Source organism: Lutra lutra, chromosome 10 (assembly GCF_902655055.1).
Source record: "Lutra lutra chromosome 10, mLutLut1.2, whole genome shotgun sequence".
NCBI lineage: Eukaryota > Metazoa > Chordata > Mammalia > Carnivora > Mustelidae > Lutra > Lutra lutra.
The window spans coordinates 88469130-88496124 of record NC_062287.1 but is presented as its reverse complement, the minus strand read 5'-3'; the positions used below and the strand labels follow the sequence as shown (position 1 = coordinate 88496124).

Below are 26995 nucleotides of genomic sequence, written 5' to 3'. Positions count from 1 at the left end.
GATACACGGTCTGATAGCCCAGTCTTCTCTTTGAGACATGTGGGGACGAATACGTGATCTAAGCCTTGGTTCCGCACATTCTATGTTTAGAAATCCATGTGGATTTCAATCTTGGCCAAGGCCAGGGTTATTTCTCCTGTTCATGGGTGATCTCTTGGGCATCCTGACTTTCTGTGGAAACTATCCATGCAGCAGCATTAACATATAGTTCCAAAATGAGACTCAGAAAAGCACAAAGATGTTACCATCCCTGGGGCCAGTCTGAGCCACTGGGGTTCAAAACTTATGACCACCTCTACGTATGCAAGAGCTGCAGCGTGCCCCGGAATATGCGGTCAGAATCTGTTTCAGCTGTCACGGTCACTTGTCCTTTTCCCTCTAATGGCAGCCTAGTGATGGCAATTAGCGTCCATCTTCTGAGCGGACAGTCTGGGTGCCGTGATGCTAAATGGTGTCCAAGACTTCATTTCGGAGCCATGGCATCCTTAAACACCCATCACATTTTGAGGTCCCATCACTACAGTCTTCCTTTTTCTCATTTTGTGATGGTTTAAGTTCACTGCAGAAGCCACGGGATTGACCGTTCCCTCTTCAGTTTGCCACAGAGGAGAAACATCGGTTAAGAACTATTCAGACCAATAGAAAGAATGAAACTGCCAGTTTATTTGAAAGTATAAAAATTAAAACAAAACAAAACAAAAACAACCCAAACCAAAACCTAATCAAAACACGAAAAGGAACCACATAACTTTCCAGTTTACATCAACTTTGAACATCGCACGCTATTCATCAACCACTTTGTTGCATTTTTTTTTTTTTAAGCCAATTTTGGAAGGGGGGGGGGTGTTGAGTCAGGAGGTTAAATTACAGGTTACAGAGATGTGAATTTGAAGGAGATAATAAAAAGAGCTTGCTGGTCTCCTCTGAGAAAAAAGAGGAGAGATGGTTTTCTGGCTCCTGTAGACTTAGGCAATGTATTAAAAAAAAACAGCCTGGATGGAATGAGTTAAAAAATATTGCTGGCCACTTACTTGCCATCTTGAGCAGGGCGGAAAAACCAGGAAAAACCCCTGCAGCTTTGGTGTCCTATTTATATATTTTTAAAAAGATTCATTAAAAAAATCACATCTATAATAAAAATGTCCCTGTGTTTATTTAAAAAACACACACACACACTTTAATAGGCTTTCTTATCTACGAAGACCATTTGTTTTTCCTAAGATGCCTGGAAGCAGAAAAGCGAGTGAGATTCACTGCGTAATTAATTAAAATTAGAATCCCTTACTCTAAACAACTTCCAAAATACCAGAAAGAAGCATGGGCCCATCAAAGGGAGAAGTAAGAAAGCCATTCTGACTCAAAGGAGATGAAATGCTCAGCCAGAGTTCCTAGCACACTCCGGCTCCCATCAAAAGTTCTTTCTTTATTGGATTACACGGAAAATAACTCAAGTGTTATTTTAAAAAATGAAAAATGCAAGCAACTAGGCTCCTTTTCTTTAGCTTAAAAAAGACAAAAAGAAATCACCAAGTGGCTAGCCTTCCTAGAACACAGTTTGGATTTGGTTTAAAAAAAAAAAAAAATAGAAAAAACAAAAAAACGGTCCCAAGAACAGAATCATTAAATGCCACATCGTTCTCCCACTTGGGCAGGCTTCATTGAAATTTGCATCAACGAGGTCACTGAACATTTTTTCTGCTGTGGAAGGAAGTCCTGAATGGGTGACAGCCGCCTGGAGGGTTTCCACCTATTTCCAGTTTTGTTCCCCATCAGTCAGTGTGGTTTCTTGCCACTGATTTCCACCCACTATTTCTCCAGGGAGTGGGCCCTCTTTCTCTGGCTGGGTACAGAGAACAAGGAAAGCTAGCATAAACACAGAGACTATGAACCGAGGGAGAAAGGCATCCCTCCTTCTGCATTCCTTCAAGAACTCGATAAATAACAACTCAAAGTGCGACAACGCACAAGTGCCTAGCAGGTCAGTCTGGAGTGACTTGGTGACAAGGCTCAGCTCGACAAAAGTGTGATCTCCTTTCGCATCTTTCTTTGGACCTCACTCAAGGAAAAACAAACAAACAAACAAAGACAGCTTTCCTATACACATATAAATAATCCCTTAACTAGAAGGGAAAAAACAAACACACTGTTTCAAATGCATTTCTAAGAGATTAAAAAAAAAAAAAAAAGTCCGAATGGCAAATCTTGACTCCAAATTGTCTACTGTCCACGTCTTTTAGAGGAGAAACTACGGCAGGTCAGAAGAAGCCTGAGCCCGACTCTGACCCGAACCCTAACGCTAAATCAGGGCGCTGGTTTCTGGGCCTCGGGAAGGACGTGTGTGCAGCACACGGAGCCAGGAGCTCTGGCTGGAGGTACGGAATATGGTTCTCATGAGTGTCAGCAACCAGTGTCCTCAAGTCCAAATGCACAGGTAGAACGACTTCTGGGGCTTAAGGTAACCTGGGAAGCCGGGGTGGAAAGCTGCGTGAAGGGGCAAGCCAGGCTGCGTGTGGTTTCCAGGGACAGAGGACCAGGTCAGATTTTTGGCCAATACAAGTCTGGGTCCTCCTTCCTTGGCTCTGGGCAGGTCATGGCTGGAGGGTGAACAGTCCAGCAGCCAGGGAAGGACTGTGGACCAAAGCAGGCGCAGGCTCTCGAGAACCTACAATTTAGGAGCTGAGACCTCGGATGAACACACGGCAGGGTCCCCCTGCCTATTCTGGGGCAAGGCCGAGGACAGACGCTGCCAGAGACAACCCTCAATACGCGGGTTCTCAGGCCAGTTTTTAAGGCCCGGGCCTCTTCAGAGTAGATGGTTTCAGAGTCATTCAGAGAACCCATAGGGCCCTGCTGATGGCTGAAGGGTGTATCTCTTGGCCAACGTCACCTCTTTCTGGCCGCTGCTCCGCTGGACTCAGAACGGCGTGCACGAGACAGCGAGCGGGATTTGCTGCTCCCCTGGATTCTTTCCAGGGTGGCTGTCCACGCCGGCCTCCTGGGAGGATCACCCAACCCCCACCTCCAATGGAGCTGTAAGGTAGCAGCCCTCGGAGGACCTGGTCTGGTGTCTCCTGCCCTTCTGAACATCCCACGTGGCCCAGAAATGCTGCGTTCTCGAGGACTCCTCAGATACTGCCTTAGCCTGCTGCCTGCAAACTCAGGCTGCCTATCCAGCAAGAGGCCACCAGTCACAGAAGGACAGGACAAGTGAGGTCATGATCCCAGGCCCTGAAGACCAAGTGACCTCCCGGACAAGACGCACAATACATCAGGTCACCCAAGAGCCCAGAAAAATGTCGGGTCTCCCTTGTAAGAACATCCCTGAAATCTGGGGCAGGGGGGTGGGGGGTGGGAAGGGGTACGGAGAGAAAGCTGACACCCCAAATCCCTCCTTGAGGCACCCTGAGGAGCTTCCCACGAGAGGACGTTGTCAGGATGGTGACAAGTCAGAGCAGATGAACCCATATGGACTTTGGAAGCGCCGGATTTAGACTTCTGCGGTGTCCTGGCTGGGCACGGAGTCTCTGGGCCCCGTGACACTCTCCGGAGGAGGGGAGCCAGCCTGGCCCGGGCCCTGGCCGCTGTCTTCGGTGCTCAGCAGGCTGCTGGCCGCCTGGGAGCTGGCGCTGTCGGCGCTCCCGGAGCGTGAGCGGTAAGGGGGCAGGTCGGCTTGGTTCAGAGACTCGGTGTCGGACGAGTAGGGCGGCGGAGGAAGGTCGTACCATGCGGGTCTGTGAGGGACAAAGCAGGATGGGGCGGGAGAGGCGGGGGAGAGCAGAGGGAAGACAGACAACATGTTAGGAGCCAAGGTCAGGCAGGCAACCCCCGCCACCCATCTGCAGGTGCCCCCTGAGGAAGACAGCTATCAGAGGACCAGAGACCAAGGGAACGGGAAGAGGTGGATGTGCTGTGGTTGGCGCGCGCCGAACGGGCGGTGCCCAAACCACATCCCCTGGGTCGGCCCGGGGGGAGGATACCCAGCGCCAGCCGCCAACCGAGCAGCTGGCTGGCGGTTCGGGTTGAACCTGACGGTCCACAGCATCTGCGCTTCTTACTGACAGCCAACTTTCCTGGCTATGTGGACTCGGGTGAGCAGGGATCTTCCCAGTGACTGCGTCTCCTCTGTCGGAGGGGACAGTAAGGACACTGGCTTGCCATGCAGTAACTGCACAGAAAAGACAGTTTATTCTGCCGCTCTCCCTGCAGGGTTCCTGCAGGCTTCCTGTGAGCACGTGCCGTGCCACCTGCTCTACGTTCACTCCCTCACTTAAGGCTGATGAGAACGCTAAAAAGTAGGCATTACTTTCACGCCCATTGTACTGGGGAGTAGACCGAGGCAAGGGGGCATGGAATGACTTGCACGGGGCCACGAATAACTAGCAAGCGGCAGCTCTGGGATCGAAACCCAGGTGTCACTGCTTCACATTTGGCCATTTTAATTTGACTCTACCCTGGCTGGTCCAAATGAAGAGGCTGAGTGCTGAGTGCGGTCCTGGTCTCTCACCCTAATTTGCGAAGATGCCGGAAGCCCTGCCCCCTAATGCTACCTTGACCTTGGATGAGGAGGAGAAACAAAGAGTAAAGGATACAAGAGCTGCTACTGGACAGGGTCCAAGAGGAGCCCAGTCAGCCCGGGAAATGACCAGCAAAACGCCTCTCGCCACATCTGGTGAGTCCTGGGCTCAGAGGAGGAGAGCGCCGGGGAGCTAGAACCAAGTGAACTTCCAACATGGGTTCTCTAGGATCCTCTGGAGGTCACCAAGGAAGGGAGGAGGAGGCTGAGCCGGCGGAATTCAGGTCCCCCAGCTGCTTCAACTACAGAATTCTGCCTTTGGACTTTCTCCCTTGCACTTTCTGGTACAGCCCCGTTTGAAATGAGGATCCTACTGTTTTACAAAGTTTGAGAGTGCTCTATGCTACCTCCTTTGTTTGATAAATGAAGCCAAGCAAGGAACTCATTCATTCATTCATTCATTCACTCTCAGTACGAACCAACCCTGTAATACGGCCTGGCCACTGTTCTGCATTGGCAGGTGCGGCCCCAGAGCTAGTCAGAGGCCTGACCATGTGTCAGCGTGGCATTACCAAGGAGGAACAGGGCTCTGAGGTGACCAGGATCCTAGCTCTTCGTTCTTGGACAAATCACTTAAAATCCCAGAGTCCGTTTCCTCATCTGCAAAACTGAGGCCCTCCCCGCCATGATCTGCAGAGAGGATTAAATGAGATGATGTGGGGCACCTCCGTGGCTCAGTGGGTTCAGCATCTGCCTTAGGCTCAGGTCATGATCCCGGGGTCCTGGGATTGAGCCCCGCATTGGGCTCCTTACTCGGCAGGGAGCCTGCTTCTCCCTCTCCCTCTACTGTTCCCCCTGCTTGTGCTCTCTCTCTTTCACTCTCTCAAATAAGTAAATGAAATCTCAAAAAAAAAAAAAAATGAGAGGACACATGTGAACTGTACTGCCAGGGCCCAGTACATGCCTGCCCCTGCTACCACCATCAGCAGCAGGGTGTTGGCTCCTGGGAAAGCCTGGGGAACCGCTTTCCTCACGATGACCTCCCGCCCCTCCCCCCCACTTCTTCCATCCAGCACGCACCTTTGGTCCAGGAGGGCCTCTGAGTAGGAGGGCGGGGAGCCCACTTCCGACGCATTCTGCTCGGCCTGGCTGGCCACATACTGGATGCCGTTGTTGACGTTGTAGGTGACGTTGCAGTGGTGCGGGTGATCCAGGACCACCAGGCGGGAGAGAAGCACGGGGTGCTGCAGCCGGTGCACCGGCAGCGTCATGAGGTTGTTCCGCTTCCGCTGGTGGTGCAGGACCAGGGCCAGCAGCGCCACCACCAGCACGAAGATGACGGAGCTGCCGATGATGGCGTAGGTGATGCTGGGGTAGTACACGAGTTGGTTCTCCGACGTCACGAACACCTGCCCGCTGCCTGGCTCTGGGAGACCCCAGATTGTGGGGGGGGGGGGTGGAGAAAAGGAGAGAGCTTACTGCTATGGCTCGCCCTCCTGCTTCAGACTCAGTCCCAGGAAGTGCGAGCGAGTGTTTGTGGCGACATAGTTCACAACCGCCGGGAAGCAGGAAGCCACCCCTGTGTTCAGTGACTGGTGACCGGCTAACAGTATGTGGAACAGCCACACGACAGAGTAGGGTTTGGCCATAAACAGTACGGATACGTGTTACAACACAGATAAAGCTCAAAAACCTTGTGCTGAGCGAGATAAGCCAGACTCAAAAGGCCACACGCTGTCTGATTCCATGACATGCAACCTTTAGGAAGTGCAAAGTTACAGAGATGGGAAATGGACCCGTGGTTGCCTGGGGCTGGAAATGCACCGAAAATTTACCAGAAATGCGTACTATAATGTAAGGGAAGAGGGCTGGTCGGCATGTCCGGGGTTCTTCATGTCTGCAGAGTGCTTCCTTTATGTCCGGCCCTACGCCAAGCTCTCAAGATAGAGAAGCCAGCAGAGGACAGGCAAACATCGGGGACTCTGGAGCCAGACTGGGTTCAAATCCCAGCCTCTGCGCCCTCTGGGATATGCTAGGTGCCCCTTGTAACATGGCAGGCTCTGTGTCCTGTCATTTCCTCATTCTTGCTGGGCTGTCATGAGCATGCAATGAAGGAATCATGACCCACCACTTCCAACAACAGCTGACTCTGCCTGCACTGTGCCGGTACGTGGCCCAGACGGGCGGACGCACGCTTTATTCCCTCTACTCGCCTCGCAGCAATCCCATGCATCAGGTGCCGTCACTGCCTTCTTTTTAAGAGGAGCCAAGTACATCTCAGAGGGGCCAGGCCCCCCTGACGACGGTCACAGGGTTAGGAGGTAAACAGGGGTCTGACATCAGAGCCTTGCCCCTCACACTGTGCCCTGCACCCCCTGACCAGACCCGTTATGCAATTTGCAAGCATTTCCTCAGAGGCCCTCAGGCGAAAGTCTGGGACACATCTGACAGCCCCCCTCCCCTCCCTCCCACCCCCCCACCAGTTGCCAACACCCTCCTCTCCAAGTGTAGTAATAAGCCATTCAGATATCCAGGTGAGGGAGGGGCTTTCCAGTCAGCGGGACATGCTTGGCCACCAAGACCCAGTCCAGACTGGCCCAGGAAACCAGCGTGGCCCCTCCTCCCTCGGAGAGAGCTAGGGACCCCTCCTCTGCAGAAGAACCACAACCACCCACTGCAGCAGCCCAGCGGGAAGAATGATCGAAATACAGCCCCTAAGGGAGTAAACCGGGTGGCCGCCTCCTGGGCCGGTTCGCTCTCCACAGCACTGAGGTTCTCGTGCATGTGCAGGAGCCAGAACTGCAGTAGCAGGAGGAGCGACCGCCGCGCGCTCTGGCCCCGTGTCCTGGAGCTGCGCTAAGCTTTACTAACGCCTCGTTACTTGACGTGCATCTGTTCTGTTCGTCACGGTAACCCCGGTCAGTGTGCAGGATGGTGCCTGGCACAGAGCAAGCCCTCGAGTCACGCCTTCAGCTCAGTGGGGAAAATGCAGGGAGGTGCTGCTGCTATTATTATTATTATTATTATCATTATTTCTATGTTCCAGGTAGCAAACAGACTCAGGTGAATTAACCTAAGTTCACGTAAGATGCGAGCAGAGAACTCAGGCCTGGAACCCAGATAGGTTCCATCAGAAAACAGAACCAAACCAAACCCCCACATGAGAAACATGTTATCTCCTCTCCTTCCTGGATAAAACACCTCTCGGCTCCCCGAACAGTCCTCATCTGCGACAAATGAAGATCTTCCCCCCTCAAGCTCCAAGCTTTGTGTTCATTCTCTTTCCAGCCACACTGAGACAGGAGGGGAAAGCTTCGATGCTCCTGTGGGCCACTGTTCCAAGGATTAACTGTACAGTAAGATCCTCAGCAAAATGCAGAGCGTGCGGCAGACAGCGGAGGGAGGGAAGCAGTTTGGGGTTCTTCTCCCGAGACCATGAGCTGCAGCACTCGGGGGGCTGCTGGTGGTGTCTGTCTGCTCTCAGTGTAGCTAACTAAACAGTGGGTGGGAGCTCACGGGTGTGTGTTACGTTTCAGAGCTCAGGCTTAAAAGAAAAATACCCTCTTAATTTTGTGATCTCCAGCACAGAGCTGAGGGGTCGAATCCCGGGGCCGTCACTTCTGGCCGTTGTCGCTCAAGCCAGTTACTGTGCTCTTAGGAGCATCGGGCACCTCCATGTTTAAAATGGCGGCAGTGGCAATGGGTAAACCATAGCCAAGTCCTTGGATCCTTGGGAGACTAAAATACAATATATGTGTAAAGTACCCAGCAAGGATTTGCCCTCAGTGAATGTTAGTTCTTTCTGCTTTTTTTTTATTGTGGGAAAATATATACATAACTTATAAAATTTGCCATTCTCACCATTCTTAAGGGTTTGGTGGCACGAAGTATGTTCACGTTGCTGGGTGACCCTCACCACCATCCATCTCCAGAACTTTCACCTTCCCAAACTGGCTCACGCTAATTCTAGTGTTCACATTCTTTCAATTACCCCCACCAGCTTCCCAGAGGCAGAGGCAGGGACAGTCCCCTGCGCAGGGGGCAGAACGGAGGAGAGGGAAGGACCGAGAGGGTTCCTTTTCAGAGGGCTCGTAAAAAACAAAAGCCAGTGGGAAACAAACAGGTCCAGAGATTTTAAAACACTGGCTTCCACGTAACCACTTGACGTTTTAAGAATACAAGAGGGAGAGCTTTAAAATGAACCGAATATGAAATGACGGCAAATCTTAACAGTCTCATTTATGTCTCCGAAAGCAGACTCTCTCCAGATCGGCCCACTTTGGCAGGCGAGAAGCGGCAATCACATTTACTCGAGAAATTATGACGTTATATAACTCAGTGGTGCCTGGTCTCGCTTCTGCTCTGTGTGTAAAATGTCATCTTGTATTAATTCATTAACTAGATTCACTTTTCTTAAGAGCTTAATGAGCCCGCTGGCCAAATTACTAATATCAGAGTTGCCTGGGACCCGAGTTCTAAGTGCATAATCCATGGATAATGAAGTTTCCATTTATTCTGGCTGTCCCTCAAGCGCATGCCCCCGTGCTCCACGGTCAGGCAGCTTGACTTCCGTTCCTGTAGCTGCCACTAGGACTGCAGCAATCATGGGCAATCTGTTAACCCCCCCGAGACCACCGTGCTCTTGAAGCTGCCAGGAGCTCCTGCGGCTGCCCCTGGGAGGGCAGGCTGTATTGTCCCCAGCTCCGGGGCTGTTCGCCTCCGAGTCATCACAGATTTCTATGTTATCACAACAGCTTTCTGGCCAGTGGCAGTCAGGTGTCCTGAGAAGGTGTGCCCTTTCCTAATTCACACAGAGCTGCGTGGCCCCACACGGAGGCAAGGTGGGGACGGGATGCTTGAGATGTGGTGTTCCTCTGCTTTCTAAAACATTTCTTCCTCCAGATGCAAATCGAACTTCCTAGAAGGTACCATTTCTCACCTATCACACTGGTAAAGGCAGAGCTGGATATCCCATTTTGCTGGCCAGGTCTTGGGGAAACAGGTGTTAATTACTCACATGCGGCTGGTGGGAGGGGAAAAGGGTAGCCTCCAAGGTGGTGACAGGATTCACCATACACAATGACATAAAAATGTACACGTCCTTTGGTCCAGCCGTTCTGCTCTCAGCAGTCTATTACTAGACGGACTCATATGCCAGAAATAACTTTTTAATATGCGTGTCAAATGAAGCACCCTTTGTAACAGCACCCGGATCAGAAATGACCTGAACGTCTCCCAAACGGCAGCCGGGCTAAATTAATCTTGGTGCCTCCATACAACTCCACACCTATTTAAAAAATCAGGGCACCGCTACGTATACTGATGTCGAACAATCTGAACAGTATCTTGATCCACGAAAAGAAGCGAAGTTCAGCGGAGAATGCGTGGTATATTTCTAGGCAGACACATGGAACTGGTAATGCTGGCAGGTCCCAGGGTAGAGGAGAGAGGTGAAGGGAGATTTGTTTACCCCTTTCTACTCTTCGTACTACCTTGTTCCTTCTAAAACCATGCCGACTGTCCATGACCTTTGGTACTTCCTAGGCTGATGGCACGTCTGTTTGCTTTCCTTCCTTCTCTCCCTGTAACGTGAGAACCCCTTGGGGTTCATGCCTCACGGTCACTCACTCAAGAACCCCCATGAACTCACCATTCCCCGAATATGGCATCAACGCCTCCCGCCTGACCTCTTGAGTCCTGTTCTAGAATGTTCACTACCCTGTTCATACTAGCTCATCATTCTTCTGAAAGATCAACTCTATGTGCCTTAAAAAAAATTTTTTTTAAAGTCTATTTTTCTCCAGATTACATATCTTAAAAAGTCAGGTTGAAGGAGGTATCTATATTTGCATACGATCCGCTGTCCCCTTTTCAAATGTGCTGGGAGAGGCATTTCACAGGACGTTAAGAGTTGCTTAACCATGACCACAAAAGAGACCGGGGACCTTTGCGTGCCTCCCCAGAAGCTCTCTCCTGCTCCTTTGAAGTCCGGGCATAGCCTCTGGAAAACATGTATCTGTTTTCTGCCCAAATGGACTCAATTTTCCCAGCAAGGCTTGTCACCGGAGTCACAGAGTTTGCAGCCTGTTGCGTCTGTCTTCCTCCACTTGGCATCTCGTGCTCCTGAGAGTCCATGTTTCTGAGCATCGGTCTTTTCCTCCTTCAGGACGCGCCGTCCCATTCCCTCGGATGCAGGGATCGCAATCTGAGTTGAGGGAGGGAGGTGGGCTGTTTGCAGTTTCTGGAATGCACGTCATTGCACAGACATATAGTTTCTGATTTCTTGGGTTCACCCCTTAGGGGGAAGGCTGCTGGGCCCTACGGGAAGCATATGTTTAACTTTACAAGAAAGTCTCACCCTGTTTCTTCACGCCGGCCGCAGCATTCCGCCACCCCCCAGACACTCTGCACCCTCGCCAGCACTCAGTGCAGCTAGCCACGCCAGCAGGTGAGTGGTGAAGGCTCCCGAGGTGCCAAGTTGCATTTCCCAGCAACAAATGATGTCGTGCCTCTGTTCATGTGCTCATTTACCACCTGCAGATCTTCTTTGCTGAAGTTATCTCTTGAAATCTCTTGTCCATTTTAAAATGTGGTCATTTGATTCCTTAGTGAGTACGGAGAATCCCTTGTATGTTCCAGGATACAAGCCCTTTTCCAGAACCGGGTCTTGCAAATATTTTCTCCCCGGTTGGTGGCTTGTCTCTTCCTTTACCTTACAGTGCCTTTTTGAAGAGAAGTGCTTAAACATTTTCTTTTTTTTTTTTTTTAAAGATTTTATTTATTTATTTGACAGACGGAGATCACAAGTAGGCAGAGAAGCAGGCAGAGAGAGAGGAGGAAGCAGGCTCTCTGCTGAGCAGAGAGCCCGACGCGGGGCTCGATCCTAAGACCCTGGGATCATGACCTGAGCTGAAGGCAGAGGCTTTAACCCACTGAACCACCCAGGCACCCCTTAAACATTTTCTATGAAGTCTATTGTATTAATGATTTCTCTTTATGCTTCCCGTTTTTTGTACTCTGTCCAGGAAATCTTTGCCTAGAAGACGTTTCATAGCTTGAGCTCCTACATTTACTTCTCCGATCCACTGCAAGTTAATTTCTGTTTATGGTACAAAGTGCAGTTCAATGTTCTTTCCCCCCACCCTTTGGGTAATCAATTGTTCCAGCACCATTAGTTGAAAACTTATCTTTTCCTATTGAATTACCTTGGCACCTCTGTTGAAAATCAAGTGACCATACAAGTCTAGGTCTGTTTCTAGATTCTCTGTTTGATCGAACCATCTACCAATCTTCACGCCAATAAGTGTGTTGGTAACTAGAGCTTTACAGCAAGTCTCAGAATCAGGTATTGTGAGTCCTATATGTTTTCCCTTCCAACCTGAACTTTATTTCTGGTTATAAAAACCCATGGGGAGGGGATAAAAAAATCCATTAAAATTAAAATCGAAATAGGGGCACCTGGGTGGCTCAGTGGGTTAAGCCTCTGCCTTCAGCTCAGGTCATGATCCCGGGGTCCTGGGATCGAGCCCCGCATCGGGCTCTCTGCTCGGCGGGGAGTCTGCTTCCCCCCCCCTCTCTGCCTGCCTCTCTGCCTGCTTGTGATCTCTGTCAAATAAATAAACAAAATCTTAAGAAAAAAAATTAAAATCGAAATAGAAATGTTCATGGCTTTCCCTCCCCCAGATCTAATAAAACAAAAGAGTTAAGAGTCTGGTGCAGACCAGGGTTTGGCAACCTTTTTCTGTCAAGGGCTCGACAATCAATATTTCGTGCTTTGTGGGGCACAGTTTCCCTCCCAACTATTCAACTTCTCTGTTGTACAAAGTCAGTACACCCATGAGTACACCGTGAATGAGGACAGCTGTGTCCCAATCAAATGTTATTTACATAAATAGGCAGCAGCGTGGTTCACTGGCTGTAGTTTCTTGATTTACAGGGGGGACCCTTCAAAATTCTTCTCCACACATGTCCACACACACAAATACTTTTGTTCCTGCCTATAAGTACTTTTGCGCATGGACAAGTTTCCTCACCCACCCACCCACACCTTTGTTAAAGAGCAGCTCTGTGGGATCCCACCCTAGAGACGCATCACAACTTAACAACCAACACCCTGGTCATGTACATTTAGGTCGCCTCCCTTTTCTTTTCTTTTTTTCCTCTTGGTCCTATGATCAACAACGTGACACCACCACTCAGGCAGACCACACGGACCGTCAGAGTCATGGGAGTAGAGATGGGCTTGCTTTCACCCCCATTTATAGTTGGTGCTCAACACATGTTGAATAAGTTAGTGACCTGTGGTCACCGGTGTCATTTCTTAGGACAGACTCCCAGATGCTGGTCATGTCCTTGGCCCTCTGTTCTTCCAGGTTGAACGTTCGGGCTGTCTTGAACTCTTTCGTCTTTTCTGTCCACGTGAAGCCACCGCGTGTGGTCCGTTTCTCCCGTCTCTGCTTCTGCTTTCTCCCGTCTCTGCTCTCCCAACTGCATGGCCTCATCCGTGCCCAGGCTAGGAAGAGAAACTGCTTTGTGGGTCTTTCCATCTTCAGCCGCTTGTCTTCCAATCCTTTGGCAACACTCCCATCAGTCCGTGTCACTCTGTGATTCTTGTAAAATTCTTTGAACCAAGGACCTTCAGTGGCTCACACAGCCCTCGTCAGCGAGGCATTCAGACTCTGCCTCGGCTTCCCAGCACCAACACTGAGGAGGTCTGGGGAAAGAAGTACAGGGCTGGAGAGAGAAACACTATTTGCCTTGGAACCTGTACCCCACTCCCGATTTGAATCAAATAATAACACAAATAATACTAACCACCACCACCACCATCCATATTTGCTATGGACTCGAAAACAGTAATAATAATGATATCATCATAGCAATGATCACAGCAGTTCCCACCCTGCTGGCGGTATCCTCTGTGATGTGTATTCACTCTTCTAATCCCTCCCCCATCCATCATGAGCTGACTGAGGTCCTCCCCCTCCAAACACAGGTCCACTTGGAACCTCAGACTGTGATCTACTTAGAGTAAGGGTCTCTACAGACCAAATTAAGGTAAAGCTCTCAAGATGAGGTCATCCCCGATGAGTGTGGGTTCTCCATCCAGGGATGAGGTTCTTGTAAGAGAGAGAAAAGGAGAAGATACCAGACAGACGAGGGAGAGGGCCGTGTGAGGTGGAGGCAGGGACTGAAGTCGTGCAGCCCAAGCCAAGGAGAGAGGCAAGGACGGATTCGCCTTAGAGCCTCCACAAAGAGCCAACCCTGCCAGTGCTTTGATCTGGGGCTTCTGGCCTCCAGAGCACCGAGAGAATATGTTTCTGTTGTTTTAGGCCATCCAGTTTGCGATAGTTTGTTATGGCCTGCCTAGGACACAACCACGGTATCGTCTGAGGCAGACCATTTTAAAGAGGAAGAAATGGTAACCCGGGGAGATGAAGTAACGTGCCCACATGGCCCAATGCCTCGGTTACTATTCACAGCTACTATTATAGCTTCCTAGAGGGAAAACCGACCGAGCCACCAGGCGCCCCCAGGAACCCTAGTTATATGATTGACAGCTACCGTACAGGACTTCTCAGAGCCTTTACCAAGTGCATGTTCATTGTGAGGCTTCATGAGAGGATGTGGCTATTTCACCAACTCCGGTGCTATGTGAGATGAACAGGACCCCCATCGTGTTCCAAAAAAGCACATTCGCAACCTTCTAGAAGTTGTCTTTTTACAACTCAGATAGGGGCATCCCTGAGCCTATTCTCAGGAGGAAGCTCTGTGACTGCGGCTGCCCACTTAGGAGGTGGACGCTGGGAAGCAAACACCTCAGCCCCCTCCCCTGTCCATGCACAGCAACCCCCGCCTGGGGAGGTGGCACCAGGAGCCTTGACCGACTGCCTAGCAGCTGCTGAGTGAGAGAAGCTAGACCGCACCTGCAGAGCTGTATGACAGGCCCCCTGACACCACGGAGTCGGCAGGAGCTGACTCTACTCAGATGTGCCTGAAGCCCAAGGCCGCCCTGGGTCTGTGAGTCATCAGGGCTGCTGCAGAATCAGCTCACTCGTGCGACGCCTGCCCTGGAAACCTGATTACCCAGGGAACTGCTGAGTGGGCGCCCTTGGAGCCTCTGAATGCAGGAACTTTCTGAATAATTTAGGGGAAATGGCTGAAGAGAGAAGCATTACAAGAGGGGCTCCCAAGAAGGAGCTCTACTGACATGAATGAATTCGCGCCTTCTGGAGATTTCAGAATGTCTTAGCGATATGACTTGGGCCCCCACACCCCAGAGAGAAGGGCTATCTGTTTTGCACACCCTGGGGTCTGGTGTTCCTGTCCCAGTGCTCCCAGTGCTGGAAGCGCTGGAGCGCAAGACATAGCTGATCCCAATGAGCACCCCACACACCATCCCCCAGCCAGCCGGTCCTGGTCTCACACCCTCCACCACGGCCACCCTGTCCCCACTGTGGTGGCTTCTGCCCCAACTCTACTTGCCTTCTGGCCTTCCTTTGGCTGCACACTGGGTCCTCTGAAACCTAAATGCCTTTGTTCATGTCATTCCCCTACTCAGAACCTCCCAGCAGCTTCCCACATACTCCACATAAAGCCCAAATCTCCACCATGGTCTCTTCTTCTGTCCCTCCCTGGCTTCTTCTGCTACAGACTCACTGGCCTCCTCTGGTCTCAAAATATACCAAGCACATGCCTGCCCCAGGGCCTTTGCCCTTGCCGTGTTCTCTGCTCTAGATGGTGCTCCCTGGGTATCTGCATCACTCACACTCTATCCCACCAAAGTCCCTGCTCTTAGCTCAGTGTTAGCAGGAAGACATCCTGAGCCACCACCATGCCTCTCTGTCCATCCCCTTCCCTGACCTTCTCTTCCTTCACAGCACCTGTCACCACCTGTCATGTCCACTGTATTTATATGCAATCATCTCTTTACTACTGGAATGTGACTCTGGGTAGCGGTATTCTGCTCATCTCCATGTCCCCAGGGCACCAGGTGATGCTGTACAACTGTGCTGGTGGAAGTGGACAGAATGTCACCAACTCTGGTGGCTCTTGGAGTCTGCTCTCAGCCTGCTGTCCTCCCACCAGAAACACCTGTGTCTTCCACGTGCGACTCCCCACCTCCCATGCCAAGTGCTTCATGGCTATGAGCTTAGTCCCCCCGTGAGAAAAGTCAGTCTCAGAGAAGTCAGGTCCTGAGTCCTGGGTCACACAGCTGGGAAGTGACAGAGATGAGACTTGAGCCCTGGTCTATCTGACCAACACCCAGAGATTCACACAGTACAAGCTCTGCCAGCTCAGGACTGTAGAGAGTTGTGGACTAGAGAAAAATCATGCAAGTGTTCAGTGTACAAAAATACAGTCCCATCCTTCCAGAACCTTCCCTGTTATAAATCAGATGGGGGCAATGTAATCCCTTCCCAGAGTCATGAGAGACCCAGAACCTAATGGGGCTGGGAGTGTGGAACCAGCGCAAGGCGTGCCCTTCTGGAGCGCCCGCGAGGGCACCCGGAGCCAGTCCGGCGGGGCCAAGCCTGTGGAGACCTGCAGACCCGACCTGACGCTGCCACCACTCCCAGCCCTGTCCGAACCTTCTACTTCCCAAAGGCAAGGTCCCAGCTCCTCTGGGACGCTCAGCTCTTCCCGCTTGGTTCCTCCCTCCTCCTCTTTCTTCTTACGGCTTCCACCCCGACCTGCCCTCCCAGGCCCGGGCCAGCCCAGCCCGGAACAGGTGCTCAGGTCTTCAGGTCCACCCACAGCCTTCCTGCCTGGTGCCCACTGCCTGTCAAAGTGCACCCTGTGGCCTCCTGGTTTCACAGGGAGAACGGAAGCTTGACAAGGGGGCCAGGAAAGCCGTTCCCAGACTCAGGCCTGAGTGGGCAAGCTTGTGGCTCCTAGGACCAGGGTACACCTGGGAGCTTCTGGCAGAGGACTGTGGCCCCCAGCAGCGTGCAGCCTCATGGACAGGAAGCAGAGGAACAAATACGCTGACCTTTCCTCTTCCCACCCCGCTACCTGCCGCTGGTGCCTCCCGCTGGTCACCACTGTCAGATGCCAGCCAGCAGGAAGGCCCAGCAGAGGCAGCCAGGGAGGCAGACAGCGGTGCAGGGAGAGGGGCTGGAGGGGGCCCACCAAGAGCACCCGGGGCGGGGCTCCCCGCTGCTCTGCTGGCACATTTGGCCACCCTCCCAGTGTGCCCTCAAATGCTACAGCTTTCATGAAGGCTTCTGTGTCCCCTCTGTGGGACTGACAGGCCGTCCTCCCCTCTGCTAGACCCCTCATGACATCTCGCGGTCTGCCACGTCTGACATCACGCAGCAGGTGAGGGCGCCTGGGGCACGGGCTCCACCACGGCCCCCGCTGGCCCAGGGCCGAGCACACACAATGGCCGTGCCTGCGACCCCACTCGGGGAAGCACATGCCCTCACGCCCGCTTCCTCCTCATGCACCAATAAACGAAAACCAACCAAAGGCGAAAAGCAAGGCCTATTTCCTCAGAGCTTGCCTTAGCAAGGGGGGCAGCCATTAGCCGCAGCATTTGGGAGGAGGCCCAGAGGCAGGCCGAGGAGCGGGAAAGCTTCAGCGTGGTCAAGGGAAGGCCTCAGGGGTGCCCTGAGTCGGGGCTGTGGGCGCGCTCACCAGAAGCAGGACACCCCCCGTGATTGGCAATGTAGCTGGCTTTCTCTGCTTGGCCCCGAGCTGGAAGGAGGGGCACAAATGAGGGAACCTGTCAGTTTATTAATCGGGTCTTGGATGCTCTGCGCCCACTGTTGCAAGGGTCATCGTTTGGCTTCCCGGCTGGTCATTGTGGCAACTGGACCGGCGTCCTGGCCTCGCTGGGGAGGTCGTGGGTCACACATCTGCGTTCACACGTGGTCTGGCCATTGTTTATGCTGCCTTTCACCGACGATCCAACCCACGTCCCCGAGACTGGCCCCAATCCCACTCCTGCTCGAGTCTCCGTGACACCTCAGGCCGGTCTAATGCCGGGTCTCCTCGTCTGTACAGTAGGAGCAGTAAACACCCCCTGCCCTGCCCTGTGGGGCTGAGCACCCACACAGGCAGAGACCTGACGGGGGCAGGGCAGTCCGCCCACGCAGTCCCTGATAATGCCCTGCGCACCCCTGTGCTCACAGAGGAAGGGAAGGTGGTGCATGAATGGGGACAGGGGGACCCAGCTAAAACAGGGGCAGCGCACAGGGTGGTTAGTCTGTGTCTGGGAGTCTGACCGACTGGCCGATAGATGCTTACTGCATCTTTGTAAGCGTCCTTTGTTAAACTGGGGTTAAAAACCCGTGCCCAGTGCAGAGCTGATGGGAACGTTAAAGGCTATTGTGTGAAATCAGAACCAAGTGCGCTGATGGGGAACTCGCTTCTGGGATTCCTATCGCCTGTGCAGTCTGGTCCTCTCACGTGGTTAGAAAGGGCCTCGTGAGTGCGGGCTGGTGGAGAAGAGGGAACACTGCCCAGGGAGGCAGGAAGGACAGCAGGATTTTAGGCGCACAGAGCCTGTGGCCTTCCAAGGATGGAAGGGAACTGACACTCCCCAGTGGGCTAGTGGTTAGAATTCCACAGTCTCTCCAAGGATGGAAGGGAAGACTGAGGAGGACAGTCTGGCCCTGTGCTCAGTGCTGGGGATTCTAGAATCCAAACAGCAGAGACCTAACCGGGAGGAGCTCACTGGAGAGAAAGGCACTGGGACCCACTTCTCTGCAGTTCCCAGATGACCTCTACTGCCTGCGGCCCATTCTCTCCAGCTGGGAAGCTTTCAGGAGCTCTTCTGGCTATATTGTAAACCGAAAGCATCCCCTCTGTAAACCAAAAGCATCCACCCTTTCTTGTAAAAAAAAACAAAAAACAAAAAAGAAAAAAAATCCCATGGGGACTGCAGCACCTTCATGGGTCCCTATTCCAAGCACATCTTGTGTCCTAATTGAACTGTGGACTGAAAAAGTTTAAAGGGCAGACCAGGAAATGCCTGAATCCAGAGAGAACCACGAAAACCCCACTGAACCATTACCATGGCAACTCGAGTTTCTAAAATTAACTGGAAGAAGGGGGAGGGGAAAATCCACGCTTCCAACCTGCCCCGCATCAGATGGACCCCCGAGCCCGAGGAAAATCAGGGACCCACCTGCCAGGCCTGGGAATTCCTTGTTCTAAGCAACCAAAGGGGTTTTGCCCCCCACTCCCAGCCCCTCATTTATGCCTACTCTTGGGCATAGGGAGCAGGGAAGCATCCTTGAAAGGCCCTGCATTTTCAGCACGTGCTACTGAGATAGCCAGCTGTTGCCAGGGGCCCCTAATTTACAAGCTGCTCCTGGCAAGAGAGCGTCCTAGCTTGGCAGAAACCGCCTGTGATCCTGGCGCTCTGGGGCCTGCTAAGGACCTCTGCCCACCCCCAGAGCTTGATCTTGGCCTCTGATGAGGGAGGGTGCCAACGATAACCCGGGGAGCGGGCTGGCGTAGGGCCTTTGCTAAGGAACAGGCACAGGGCAGTTACAGAACTCGCTGGGGACTTAGGAACTTAAATGGCTGCTTAGGGTAGAAAAGGGCATTTTTTATTAGGAACTCAGATTGCTACCAAAACGCAGTGATGAGGGTAATTGGAGCGAGGGCCTGGGTGGCCTTTTTAGAACTCTGTTCAATTGTGTCATGGCTTTAAAAAATGTCAACAGAGGAGCACAGTGGAAGCCAAGGGGAGGGGCGGACAGTAATCTCGTTCTTTGGTGCTTCTAGGGCAGACCACAGAAAGCAAAAGCCAGTGGGAGCCAGCCAGGGGTGTGGGACTTGGTGATGAGCTCAAGGACTGGGATCCATCTTCTAATCATTCCAACCATCAAAGGAGACACCTCCGGGGCACTCTCCCTCCGGTGCACAAAGTGGCTTCGGGCAACCCAGGCCCCCCCAGGTGAGAACAGAGGTCACTCCTGCGCGTGCGTGCCTGCTTCGGTAGGATACCTGGCCTCCTGGAATCTGCTGAATGGGAAGGGCCGCGCAGAATTACTCTTTCTACGGTTTACTGTATCTCAACCTGGAGTGTTTGGTGGAAGCGGCAAAATTAAATGCTTAGCAGACATTCTTTGAACTCGATGGTCAGTTGGTTTCTGGTCTGGTAATACGGAGGGCTGCAAGGCACTGGTCTGTGGGGTCTGCAGCGTCAGCGGCCCGGCCCCAGGGGAATCCTGCTAACTCAAGTGGGATGCGGGGGTGGGGGGGGGGGTGATGATTTGATGAGTTTGTGAGACCCGCATAATTGTACACAAACAGGATCCCAGGGAGAGGCTCACCTTAAAAACCAGGGGGAGGGAAAATCAACCTCAGGCATACCAGCATGGAGGCAAATAAAATCTCATTAGCGGGACCTGAGAAAACAAATAGCATCAATATCTACTATGACCCCCCCAGGGGCATCCCGGCCACCCTAGAGTCGGATGTCCCAGCCGGGTTCTGCTTTTCCTTTTCCATTCATGACCAACTCGTGTCCGGGGTAGGTCTTGCCAACAGTGCTTCCAGATGTGGATTCCTATATGACCTTCCTAGCTGGCTTCCCACTGTCCAGTCTTGTTCCTCTCCACTTTCCACGACGCACGCAGACAGCTTTTTAGGAAGTACATAAGATGGTTGCTTTGTCCTTGAAATCCAACTTCCTAACAGCGGCCTCCAGAGGCCTCTCGGATCTGGCCCTTCACGCTTGGACACCCTGACTGGAGCCATTTGCCTTCTGGCACCGTATGCTCTAGCCCGGGGATCAGGGAAGCCTGGCCTGCTGCCTGTTTCTAGAAATAAGGTTGTTTACATAATCTGCGTTTATGCTACTGGGGCTGAGCTGCGTACTTCTGACGACAGGCTCTAGGGCGCACAAAGCCCCAAACACGGACGGCCTGGCGCACATGGGTCTGATTCCGATCGCTTGAGCAGCCCGACGTGTAATGAGTGATGAGCTGAGAGGGACCCTAGCCGCCTTCATCCAGGGAACGGTCTCTGGGAAGTCACTCCACTGTCCCAAACGCAGCAGTCGTCAACAGCTCATAGAACCGCACCGAAAGGAGACGAAGAAATGGGGAATCAGGGAAGGGATCGAGCACACCCCTTCCTGCCATGCCTCCCCTGGCTCTGGCTTCAGGTTGCCCGTAGAAGCCGGTGATGGAGACTTCCCAGAGGGCGTGACAGACTTGGCGTCAAGCTAGGAGACGAGATACCCGAATGTTTAAAAATCTGCTTGCTCTCTGCGGCCACTACCTCCCCGTGTGGCTGCCCAGTCCCGTCTGACTCGGCAATCCGGTCTTCGGAGAGGCACTGGGAGGTCTCCTGCTTCCCCAGTTCCTGAGAGCAAGATTGGTGCAGCTTTTACTGTTCTCCAAGACAAGGTGCTGGAAGGTCTGTTCTAACGCCAGAGGGCCCCCCGGGCACCGGGTCACCAAACCTGGCTGTTCCAGAAGAGAGGACTCGCTACGGGGCTGGAGGCAGCGGAAGATTCCGTTACCTGCTTGATTCTTTAAAGAGGAGACAATCACCACGTATCCCCAGGGCCGTTTTCAAACCCACGTGTCCCTGTCAAAAGCTCTCCAGACACCGAAGACAGGCCAGAGAGCTCAGGCAAGCATTTTTTAAACACTAATGGGGCTGTGTTAAAACCAGCAAGTGAAGAAATCAAAGCCTCCTGTCACTGACAGAGGACCCGAGCCGGCCTCCTCAGGGGAGAAACAAGATGACGGATGTGATCAGTCCCATGCCAGGCCAACAGCGGAGCAACGTGCGTATCCATTAACCATTTACTGACCATCCACTGGGGGCAGCAAGGGTGCTGGGACATTCCGGGTCACTGTTATGTGGCTTGGAGTTACTGGAGAACGGACAGGGACCCCAGAGAACTTCAGAGCTCTCACGCCGGCTTAGATTTTTTAAAATTTATTTTCTGAGTCAGCAATAGATGCCTGGTTCAAAACTCGAAAGGTAAGGATCTGCAGAGAAAAGTAAAGCTGTTTCCCCTCCCTGTCCCCCAGCCACCCAGAGTCCCCTCCCCAAGAGGCAGCCACGGGTACCATTGTATTTCAACGTGGTCTTCCAGAACTAGTCCGGGAATATATTAGCAAATACTTACTACTTTCAGTACACATTTTACGTATCTATTATTTTTACTGAAACTTTTTTTCACCTAATGAAACACATCAATAGACTAACTTTTTTTTAAAAACCAAGTACGATTTTGCCTTTTTAATAAATACCTATATAACACTTAGTATGGCCAGGCTCTCTCTCTTTTTTTTTTTTTTTTTTTAAAAACACACTTATCTTGAGGTAGATTGGATTTACAGGAGAGTTTCAAGAATAGAACAGAGACTTCCCATACACCCCCAATCCAGCTCTCTCCAATGTTAACACCTTACCTAACCACAGAATGATGGTGGAAACGAAGAGATGACAGATGACTTTGGTTTAATTATATTCACTAAGTTCTAGGATTTTTTTTTCAGACTTCTCCAGTTCTCCACTGATGTCCTCCTTCTGTCCTACCCCCTACTCTAGAGCACTGGCTTCTTCTACACTGTGACAGCTTCTCAGGTCTTTCCTAACCTTGACCCTTTGGAGGAGACGGAGAGGTTATTCTGGAGAATGTCCCTCCCTCCATGTGGGCTCCCCTGACGGAGTTTCATGATCAAAGAGAAGCCGTGTTCTTGGGAAGACTGTCACAGAGGGGCTGTGCCTTCTCCGTGTGTCCTACCGGAGGACGGCTGCTGTGTGACACTAACCAGTGTCAACAGCCACGGTCGTCTGGTTCACGGAAGGTGGCAACCGCCCAGACTGTTCCTTATCAAGTGATTTTTCCTTCTGGAGTTAATACAGTCTTGGAGGAGATCTGTGAAACTGGAACTATCCCGTTTTGGCTCCAACTTCAGACTTTCCCCACTGATGTTAGCGTTCATCGTCGGGACCTTGCCTGCAGCCATTGTTACGACTCTGCTGCTCTAATGGGGTTTCCCAAACTCCCTCGTGCCTTCTACATCCCTTACCTGGATGGAATTTAGTAGGAAGGAAGAGCTGCCCCTTCCTCCCATTTATTTATTTGGTTACTTACTGACATCAGGCAGACTCATGAATATTTATTTTACTCTCTGAGCTATAATCCAATACTATTACTATTTAATTTGTTACCTAGGTTGTTCCAACTCTTGGCCACAGGGCACTTCTCCGGGCTGGTTCAGCTCCTGTAACCTTTCAACACACCCCTACGATTCTGTTCCTTTGTCTGTCTCAGGGACTACTAGTTTACCTTCTGGCAGAAAATACTTCAGACTCAGACCTGGAATCAATACTAACTTTTCTTTAATTCTTTCTTCTTTCTTTTTTTTTTTTTTTTTTAAGATTTTTATTTGAAAGAGAGAACATGTGAGAGCCAGCATGAGCTGGGGCAGGGGAGAGGGAGAAGCAGGCTCCCAGCTGAGCAGGGAGCCCAATGTGGGACTCGATCCCAGGGCCCCCGGTCATGACCTGAACCAAAGGCAGACGCGTAACCGACTGAGCCACCCATGCACCACGACTCTCTTTTCACAAGGAGCTGCATGGTGTGCTCCTTGTAGAGATGTGCCACTGATCACGTAACCAGAACCCACGATGAGCACCTAGGGTCTACTCCCAATCTTTTCCTATTACCATCTTTGACAACAAAAAATTCCTTGTGGATCGGTCATTTTGCATCTCAGCAATTGTGAAAGTAAAACCTGAAGTCTTTACAAAGGCCCCCAGGGCCCTCTCTGACCTCAGGTCCTGTCACTCCTTCCCTTCCCACCCAATGTGGTGGGCAACCCCAAAGACGGCCCCTCTCGTTTCTGCTCCTGGGATTCAAGCTCCCGTGTGAACCCATTCCTATGAGTCAGATTGGATTTATTTTCTCACTTCTAGTGAATAGAATATGGGAGAAATGACAAGCTGTCACCTCCAATGGAGCCCGTGGCTTCTGTGTTGTCCTAGGTGCTTGTTCTCTCTCTCTTTCATCTGCTCCAAGGACCATGACAGGAGTTGTGCTAGAGAAGTCTGGCAAGGACCTGCCAGCCAGCCAGCAAGGAGCGGGGCCCTCATCCCAGCAGCCCATCAGGAAATGCACCGTGCCATCAGCTATGTGATGGCCACTGCTCCCCACCGCCCCTGTGCCGAGCCTTTAGATGAGACCACAGTCCCGGCCAACAGCATCACTGCGACCTCTAAGGAGACACAGAGCCAGAGCTACTTGTATACAAAGGGTTAAGTCAACTCATGTCTTAGGAACTGCTGAAAGTGGAGAGCAGTGTCACTACTCACGGGGCTACAGGAAAATCGTGGCCTGTTGAGTGGCCTGTTCGCAACCATATGCTTGTTATAACCCAACTCCTAGATGCCCTTCCTTCTTAGGACTGCCACTCTCTCGGCCTACTATGTCCTTCCCCACATGTCCTCCCAGCCACATCCTCACCCGCCTTCAAGACTCAGAAGGCCCCTAAGCTACATTCTCCCTGACTTCTCCCTCACCCCCCAGCACTCCAACCGGAAAGAACTTTTCTCTGCTACAACCTTCTACTGCCCCTCACTTGATCCCCTGAAGGCCACTTCTTCTTCTCTCCCTAGCTGTAGAGTTACTGACACAGCTGGTTTCCCACAAAGAACACCCTAAATTTCTTGAGGGTTGGATTCCCATTTCAGTCACGTTTATAACGTGTTCCTCTTGCTTCCAAGCACTAAGCTCAGGCTTACACACCTCTACTGGGTACTTCATAATACCTGCAGAACTATAAGTAATTATAAGCCTTAAATTCAGGGTTTAGAATCCACTTACAGTCACAATGCTTACCACACACAGTATTAGTCATGATAAGCATGATTATTACTGCTCGGTATTCCATAAATGCATGTTCTCTTTTCTCACAAGGATTTAGTCTTCTGGGCTCCCCACGGTTTTCCTCCCCAATTGTAGAACTTCCAAGTTTAGAGGAAATAGGAGATTGTTCCTGACCAAAAGTTGAGGACCTTGGGCTTCGTTCTGTTGTTTTGACGGACCAAGCGTACCTTCTGGTGATGCCTCCACCCACAGAACAAGGACACACTGGTGTCCACACCAGCCCCACATCCTCGCTGGAGACTCAGGGCAGAGGCTAACCAACTTCCCGTCAATTAATATTCTACTTGTCATTGAGGAGAGTTTGCTGGCCCCCCATCATCCCAGCAAAGCTTTCTTGCAATAGTATCTATGTTCAGTTGCACTAATTGAACACACAAACGAGGGAGATAAAGGAAGACTCAGCTAATTATGTTTCTTGGTTGGCTCCGGGAGGAAAACTCATCATCAGTCATGATTACAGACTCCCCTTGTGGTCTCCACAGTACAGACCCAGGCTCGAGCTGTTCTGAAGCTTGTCTGATGGCAGATAAACAAGCTCTTAACCCTTTCTCGCCCCACACCAGACTTCTGAGGGAAGAAGAGATGTTGCTGATTTTCCTGCTTCCTTCAGTCTAGAAACTCTTTTAACCTGGAGTCTTAAGCTAAAGATGCTGTAATTTGTGGTATTTCCTTCATCATTGGTTCTCTTGATGGATCAAAGATGAATACCATGGCGGGGGGGGGGGGTGGAGCAGTAAAAAAAAAAAAAAAAAAATACAGGGTGAGCCCTGAGAGGCCCGTGACTATCTTGACCCTTGGAAGTTACTTTTTAAGAAGGAGGGAGGAGAAACAAGGTGTTGAAGGAGAAGGCCCTGGGCTTTCAGGGTCTGGGCTTTCACTCTCTGCAGGGACGAGCTGTGGGCTGTGGGCTTCCTTCAGCCTTTCACACGGATGGGAGTCAACTGTTGGGTGGGCAGGGGAGTCCTGATGATGGTGGGACTCTCGGGAATGTCCCAGCCTGAGGAGACCAAGAAGGGACGATGGTTTTTGTCACCTTAATTTATCCTGAACTCGCAGGTTTCGTTTGCATTAAGAATAAGGCAGATAGATGCAAATCGATGGACCATTGATCTTAAGCCCTGGGCAGAGCTTGGAATAGATAAGTCTTGGTTCCAGAGAATTCTGGCCTCCTATTAACGAAGAGGATGAAGGAGCTGGGAGCCTGGGAGAAGGAGGGGCTGGAGGTGCACAGGGGCAGGTGGTCTGAGCCTGGGGCTGGTAGCTCTCAGCAGACTTCTGCAAAGTCGGTGTGACCTAATGACCCGATCGGGAGGCTGGTAGGAGGAGCTCATGGGAAAGTTTTGTAAACCATAAGAACCAAAGGAAAACTGAAATCATTAGCAGAGAAACTCTGACGATAATAAGAAACCCCTGAATGCCCAGAGGAGAGAGAGAGCCCATGAATACAGCCCCATGGCCTACCCTGGGAGACGCGAGGGAGCAGGGGGTGGAGAACAGGGCCATGGCCAGGGTGGCCACCCACTGGCTCGCTTTGCAGTTTTGGGCAAACTGCTTACTTTCTCTGTGCCTCCATTTCTCACCTCCTGATGCTGCCCCTGACACGGCATGAAGACCTGGCTCCGACCTGATCAGTGCATTTACGCTGGAGAGATACCCAGGATGCCGTGCTTGGGGCCACCTGGTCTCCCCCTGACACGTGTGCACTGTCACACGCTTCTGTCTCACTTTAGCGAGTCTTCCCATAAATACATTCAGCCCCAAATTGCTTTAATTACAGAATGAGGAAATTGCTTCACTTGGCGAAAGGTTCTTCCCAGTTCGACTAATGGCAGTCTGGTATGAGCATGTGTGATGCGAATTTTTTTTTACTAAAGCCATCAAGCTTAATGAGAACTGGAAGAGGGCCATGGAATCAGCATTCATGGGGGCTCAACCTGACCCTTCTGGCGAGCTGTAACTGCCTGCAGAAGTCACACACCATGCCAGATAGTCCCAGTGACCCCCAAGAGACTCAGTGCTTCAAAGATCAAAAGTAATCAGTGACTAAGGGAGCCGGACCTAACAGAGGGAAAAAAGGCTGAGAGGTCTTTCTGCGCTTGTGTATTTGGAAATGGGAGCCTCGGAAAAAGTGCTGTGTGTTGAATAAAAACAAGACCCTGTCACGACTGCAGAGAGACATACTGTATATTTCTCTCATTCTTTGCTGTGGAGATTCTAGAAAGTTCCTGATAAGCACCCAACTATCACCTCCTTTGCAACCAGGGAAATCTCCCTAGACAGCCAATCCTTAAGACTTTGGCTCTTGCCACCAGCTCACAACATTGAAGATGGTCCTTGCAGGGCCGTGTGTTCCTACCTGGTGAGCAGCTGCCCTTGGACACTAAAAACGGACTGGGAAGATGATGCTCTGAAGTCCAGTACAGACTCTAGCCTCTGGAGGCTGCCGGGCCTGTGTTTGAATCCTGGCTCTATCAATGACTAGCTTTGCAATCTTCGCAAGTCACGTAAACTCCCGAGCCCCAGTTTTCCTCATCTGCAGAATGGGCACAACAACAGCCTCCTCCTGGGGTGTTTGAGAAGATCAGACTTGGTTATTATAAAGTACATAG

The 26995-nt window shown here is 51.5% G+C and overlaps 1 protein-coding gene across 1 annotated transcript in view; it reads right to left on the bottom strand.

Annotated features, from left to right (window-relative positions):
* Window positions 1-643: 643 nt before the first annotated feature.
* The window catches only part of LDLRAD3 (low density lipoprotein receptor class A domain containing 3), a 223941-nt gene continuing 197589 nt past the window's right edge, over window positions 644-26995 (bottom strand). Inside the window, exons 5-6 of the mRNA XM_047691906.1 lie at window positions 5594-5939; window positions 644-3731 (exon numbers count right to left, since the gene is read on the bottom strand). Coding sequence (XP_047547862.1) covers window positions 3488-3731; window positions 5594-5939 — 590 coding nt within the window. The 3' untranslated portion in view covers window positions 644-3487. The remainder of the gene's footprint in view (window positions 3732-5593; window positions 5940-26995) is intronic.